This window comes from Sphaerodactylus townsendi, linkage group LG05, assembly GCF_021028975.2.
Source record: "Sphaerodactylus townsendi isolate TG3544 linkage group LG05, MPM_Stown_v2.3, whole genome shotgun sequence".
In the NCBI taxonomy this organism is placed as follows: Eukaryota; Metazoa; Chordata; class Lepidosauria; order Squamata; family Sphaerodactylidae; genus Sphaerodactylus; species Sphaerodactylus townsendi.
Window position 1 is genome coordinate 12,182,493 of NC_059429.1, and position 6,448 is coordinate 12,188,940.

The following is a 6,448-nucleotide window of genomic DNA, read 5'->3' on the forward strand; positions in this document are numbered from 1 at the left end:
TGACTTCAACAGCTGTTGAAATATCTTGAGAAGTTGTTGGCAGGGGTGTGTGTGTGCAAGCGGTGACTCATGGTTAATTTGTAAATGGACTTCTATTTCAGGCAAGTAAGAGCCCCTCTTACCTGTTTGCTATGTGACTGCACTGTACATAAATGTAAACAAAGGAACTAGAAGAGGAGAAGGAGGAGTTTGGATTTCAATTTCGAATACCTTTAATGGCATATAAATAGTTTAACATTAACATTGCAAGATAATAACAGCCTTTACAACTTCTGATGAGTTAAAATAACACCATTTTAAAATTTAGCCACCGCTTCCAACAGCTCGTAGTTGTGGCTGTTTAAAAGATATATAACCTTCTGTTTATCTGTAGTGCCTTCACTTCCATGCAGGAAGGGGATGAGTTTGGATTTACACCCCCCCCCTTTCTCTCCTGTAAGGAGACTCAAAGGGGCTTGCAATCTCCCCACCCCCACCCCCCAACAAACACCCTGTGAGGTGGGTGGGGCTGAGAGAGCTCTGAAGAACAGTGAGTGGTCACTCAAGGTCACCCAGCTGGCGTGTGTTGGAGTGCGCAGGCTAATCTGAATTCCCCAGATAAGCCTCCACAGCTCAAGCAGCAGAGCAGGGTATCAAACCCAGCATGTATATGCATGCACATTTCAGATATCTGAAGAAGTGTGCATGCACATACAACGATAAAACTTTGTGAGTCTTAAAGGTGCCACTGGATTCAAACTCTGGTCAGGCCCGTAAAATTCCAGCAATCTGAAAAGCAATTTTCAAGGTTAGAATCATAGAATTATAGAATTATAGAGTTGGAAGAGACCACAAGGGCCATCAAGTCCAACCCCCTGCAGTGCAGGGACACACAATCAAAGCACTCCCGACATATGCTGATCCAGCCTTCGTTTAAAAACCTCCAAAGGAGGAGACTCCACCACTCTCCGAGGCAGTGAATTCCACTGTCAAACAGCCCTGACAGTCAGGAAGTTCTTCCTAATGTTTAGGTGGAATCTCTTTTCCTTCACCTTGAATCCATTACTCTGTGTCCTAGTTTCTGAGGCAGCAGAAAACAAGCTTGCTCCCTCTTCGACATTTATTTATTTTATTTATTTATTTTTTAGGCTTTTATACCGCCCCATCCCCATCCCCGGAGGGCTCTGGGACATGACTTCCCTTCAAATATTTAAACATGGTTATCATGTCCCCCCTTAACCTACGCTTCTCTAGACTAAACAGCCCCAGTTCTCGAAGCCTCTCTTCGTAGGGCATGGACTCCAGACCCTTTACCATTTTGGTTGCCCTCCTCTGGACCTGTTCCAGCCGGTCAATATCCCTCCTGAACTGCGGTGCCCAGAACTGTATACAATATTCCAGGTGAGGTCTAACCAATGCAGAATAGAGAGATACAATTACATCCCTCGATCTTGACACTATACTCCTATTGATATAACCCAGAATCGCATTGGCTTTCTTGGTGGCCGCATCACACTGCTGACTCATATTTATGGTCTACTAAGACTCCCAGATCTCTTTTGCATGTAGTGTTGTCAAGCCAGGTGTCACGCATCCCTATATCTGTCCATTTCATTTTTTCTGCCTGTGTGTAGTATTTTACATTTATCTCCGTTGAAACTCATTTTGTTTGTTTTGGCCCAGCTGTCTAATCTGTCTAGGTCATTTTGAATTCTGACTCTGGCCTCTGGGGTATTAGCTACCCCTCCTAATTTGGTATCGTCTGCAAGTTTTATTAGCATGCCCTCTATTCCATTATCCAAGTTGTTGATAAAAAATATTGACCTGTTACCTGTTCAGCAACTGTGTACAGGTAGATTGTACATGCTGCGCAGCATAAGGAACTTTGGTTTAGAGACCTGGAGGGCATGTCTTTGCAACACCACCTTGGGTTCTAACTTTGAAACAGTAACAACAAATACCGGTATGTTGCCTTACCACATTTAGCTCTCTCAAGACCCCCGATGCAGAAGAGGCTGCCTGTTGTGTCTCTGCATGAGTCCTTGCTCTGAAATGATGTTTTCCTAGTGTGGAGGCATGCTGAATGGAGGGATTGTGGCCCAGTGCCAGAGTGCATGCTTTACATGCAGGGGTGTTAGGATCAATCCTGGGTATCTCCAATAGACAGTGATCAGCCCCCACTAAAGCCCTGGATACTTCTGTATCTGTCATTTTGCAAACAGGATTGTTCAGGAGCATAAGTGTCAAACTCACGGCCCTCCAGATGTTATTGTTACCGCGCTGCCTGGTAACTTTTAATAACTCCAGACCAACCAGTTCTCAGCAGCACAGAGGAACAGAAACAGGACCCAAAACAGTGAATATAGTAAAATAATAAAAGAGTTTATTGAGATGCTGACCTGCATTGATAAGCACCTCCCACCACCACCCAGCTTAACTGGCGCTTGCAACTAGCAGCTTTTACAACAATCTTAAATAACACATCTTCTCCCGCCTCGAGTCCTGAGTGCAGAACAACCTACAACCATTCATTCACAAAATACATGGGAACCAATCATTCATCTACAAATACATAGGAACCAATTAGAATCCAAAGGGCAGTCCCTTCTTGAATTTCGTGGCCGAAGCAGGGCGAGGCGATGACATAGGCATAGGCGGGAAAAACACAAAAGAGTCCTTTGGGTGCTTGGGGCCAGGAAACAAAACCTAACGACGACGGCACACTTATCTTCCTGCTGGTGGGATTAGGCAGATGGAGGCGCTTCTTCCGGGGTCCCTTTTGTCAGCATCCATTCATGGTTTTAACAAATGAAAGAGACATGCCAAGGTGGAGCAGGGGTGGATTCCTGCCTTGAGCTAAGGAGGTTCCATGCAGACACAAGTACAAAACATAGCTACAATTCCTACTTTCTACCTAATACAATTGTTTCTACCTAACTTATACAGAAATAAAACATAGTTCCATCTATATTTAGAAGCAAGATCAGAAATGGAGTAAATCATTTTCTGACTCCGCTATCATTTTGGACTACATCATGCTGGCAGGGGATGATGGGAACTGTAGTCCATAACATCTGGAGGGCCGCGAGTTTGACACCTGTGGTGAGACATGTTGATATTTATGCATTTTAGTTAGCGGTATTGGCTGCATTTCTATCTGTAAGATATTCGCGTATGTGGCAGAGGTTTTTACTGTGGGACCCTAGTTCACCTGAAGCGGAGCTGACTTTATTTTTTGTGGGGGTGGTGCCCTTTTTCCACTTAGTGCCCTTTGCATGTGCTTATTATGTTTAATGGTTAATCCAGGGCTGGTTATTTGCATTGTTTTTTACTGATGTCATGCCTTTTTTCTGCATTGTAGCTGCAATCTGAACGACTTCTAGTATCCTATGCTTATTTCAGATCTCTGTAATTTTAGTACATTGCCTCAATTTGTCCCATTGACAGTCTCTGAGAACAGAGGGCTTTTTTTTACAGTCAAGTCACAGCTGACTGATTGCACCCGCAATCAGTTTTTTGCTGGGATTTTGAGAGTCTCTGTGACAACGCAGTCACAAAAAGGTTAATTGTATGTAAATAAGTCACTGTCTATGACTGCTCTATTGATTTATTGGTCAGTCAGATAACCATCGCTTACATGTTAGTGAGTGCATACATCAGAAGCGATAAAGTTAACTCTGTTTGAGGAGAGGGTGAAGATACGTGAGAGAATCTGAGATAGTAGGACTTGGAAGAAATTGAATCTATTAAAAGTTCTAATTAAAGCTGGGTGACATACACATTTGTTTAATCAAACTAACAAGGAGGCTGAAATGGATCAATGATTTTTTAAGAAAATTCTCAACAGCTCTCAAATGTCAACAGCGGTATCTCAGATTTCTGAGGTTAAAGCAGGTATGCATAGCAAAACTACAGACTTAAAAAGACAAAGACAGCAGGTCGAACAAAAACAAAACAGAGTTCCAGTGGAACCTTAAAGATGTAACCAAATGCATTGTAATGTAGATAAGTAACAGGAAAGAATTTCTTATTTTAGCTCCATGTAATCCATCCTTACAGTTAGAGTGTGTGTGTGTGTGTGAGAGAGAGAGAGAGAGAGAGAGAGAGAGAGAGAGAGAGAGCAACTGAGAATCTGTCTCTTCTATTCTGCTCTGTTAATTATATGATCAGGGTGTCTTACTAGAACTAGCTCCCCACATCTATATATCCTACAGTTTTCAAGGAAGAGACATTCAGAGGTGGTTTGCCAAATGCCTGTCTGATACTCTTTGGTGGTCTCCTATCTGAACACTGTTCAGGGCCAATCCTGCTGAGTTTCTGACAAGATTGAGCTAGCATGGACTATCCAGGTCTTTGAATGTACTTTTGATTTGTACTTCAGAAATGTCTGTAATGCTCTGGAGCCTATTTTAATATGCCTAATAAAGGTTGTTGTATTGTATTGACTATCCAGGTCAGGGTAAGGGGGACTATAAACTTAGTAAAATTTTAAAAATAGAAGCAAATATCCACTGCCAGCTACCCTACTGAGCTAGGTGGACCTTTGTATGAACAGTGACTCAGAGAATCTGAAGTTAATCACACTCTTAAAGTAACCATTTTGGCTGTAAGGTAACCATGCCTCCAACTTGAATTTAACAAAAGAAAGTGACTTGGCCATCTGAAGTTAGTTTGGTGTAGTCTTTCTCCAGCTCTCCCGCTCTGACGTTCCTTCGCAGGTGGGCTTCCAAGTCTCTGACGTAGCCCAGTTTGTTTACCAGCAGCCACCTCATCCCGGGCTGGCTGTCCCCAGATTCTATTTCTGTTGCAATGAGGTGTCATTCCCGTCCTAATAATAACCTACCACGGGCCAAAGCTCTGAGAAGAGCGATGAAACTCACAAAGCAGTGCCTCATTGTGCCCATTCGGGCAACTGACTGATGGAAATGAGAAGTCTATGTGCTGAGTTAAAAGCATTTTTAGGCAACATCATAAAGAAGCAAATATTCCCACTGGGCAGGGATCATGAGGAGCACATCTATAAAAACCCAACGTTTTTTAAAGACCAAACACATCAAGGCTCAGCGACCACGGACGAGACTCCACGAGACTTGGAACAGCTCGGAAGAGGACCACCGTGCCTGCTTGCCCCAAGCTCAAGATGTTGTGCCGCTTGCATCTCACCATGCCACACAGCCCTTTGCGCAGCCGTGTCCTGTGGCCGAGCTCTTGTTCGCTCTTTGAGGAAATAGAGCGAGAGATCGACTCTGTCTGGGAGCGGCTGAGAAGCAACTGGCCGGCTACAATGACCAGCCAGGAGACGACCCTTAGGACAGAGGTGACGAGCCCCGCAGAACCATTTGCAGTGACCCAAGATATGACTGGATTTGACCCCAAGGAGTTAGTGGTCAAACTGGTTGGGGAGAAGGTGGTGCTGACGGGCAAGAAGGCCACGCAGACGGCCAACGGCCCCTTCCGGTATGAGCTGTTCCGAAGGGAATGGGACATCCCTGAGAATGTGGACCGTGCTCATCTGACCTGCTCGATTTCTAGCGAGGGGCAGCTGCGTATCGAAGCCCCGTCCAAGGAACCAGAACCCTCAACAAGAACAGTGCCTATTGAGGTCAGCCAGTTGGAGAACAGTGCCCCAGTTGAGCCGGAACCAGGAGATGCAGAAGACTCCAGGGCCAAAGCATGAGAGACTGAACAGAAAAAATATTTTTTGGGGGGTGGGGGGGGTGGGAGCAACTAGACACTATTGACTGATATGTTGTGCTAATAAATATCCTTTTAATATGATTTGTGTGTATGTGTTTGCAGTCAATGCAGAGATGGAAAATAGGTAAGGGGGTGTATCTTGGATGTGAACAGTGTTGCTTGGTAAAAGCCTGAACGTCTTTAATGGGATGTAAAGGAGGAAAAGTTTAGTGATGTCCCCTGGAAGTTCAAAACACTGACCCACAGAGGGAGCTGTTTGCTGCGTCTCTGGTGGATTTAATGTGGCCACCCACCAATCCATCAGAGTCCAGTAATTTTGGTACTTTGGATGGAAAAGGATCTTTCTCTCAGAGATTCTCTGTTGCATCTTTACATGAATATACTAATGTCAGTCAGTCAGTCAAGTATTTATTGTTTGAGCCATTGGCTATAACAATACAGAGATACATGCAGTTAAAACATTTAAATTAAAACAATAACTTAGTTTTACATTAAAATATAAATTATTTGTATTCGCAATCTCTAGATTAAAATGCCCCATCAAATACTTTCCACGTCAGATGTTTTTGCAGCTTCTTAATCCAGTCTAAGTTAACCTCCGGTACTTTGGAACATCAGTTCAAACAGCTCTTTAAATACTTTGCTTGTAATTTCCTAGCCGCCAGGGCAAAGAGAGCCATCTTGTAAGAAACATAGGAATCAATATCAGATAATAAGAAAATCAGTTTCTCAACATCAGACAAAAAGCTGTCCTAGGTAGTATTGGCTCCCA

General features: G+C 43.7%; 1 protein-coding gene across 1 annotated transcript; it reads left to right on the plus strand.

Moving 5' to 3' along the window:
• The first annotated feature begins 4,824 nt into the window (after positions 1 to 4,824).
• Positions 4,825 to 5,757, plus strand: LOC125432603 (heat shock protein 30-like). The gene has a single exon (XM_048496322.1). It carries the CDS (start codon positions 5,120 to 5,122, stop codon positions 5,654 to 5,656), a length of 537 nt encoding a protein of 178 aa, XP_048352279.1. The 5' UTR covers positions 4,825 to 5,119; the 3' UTR covers positions 5,657 to 5,757.
• Positions 5,758 to 6,448: the final 691 nt, after the last annotated feature.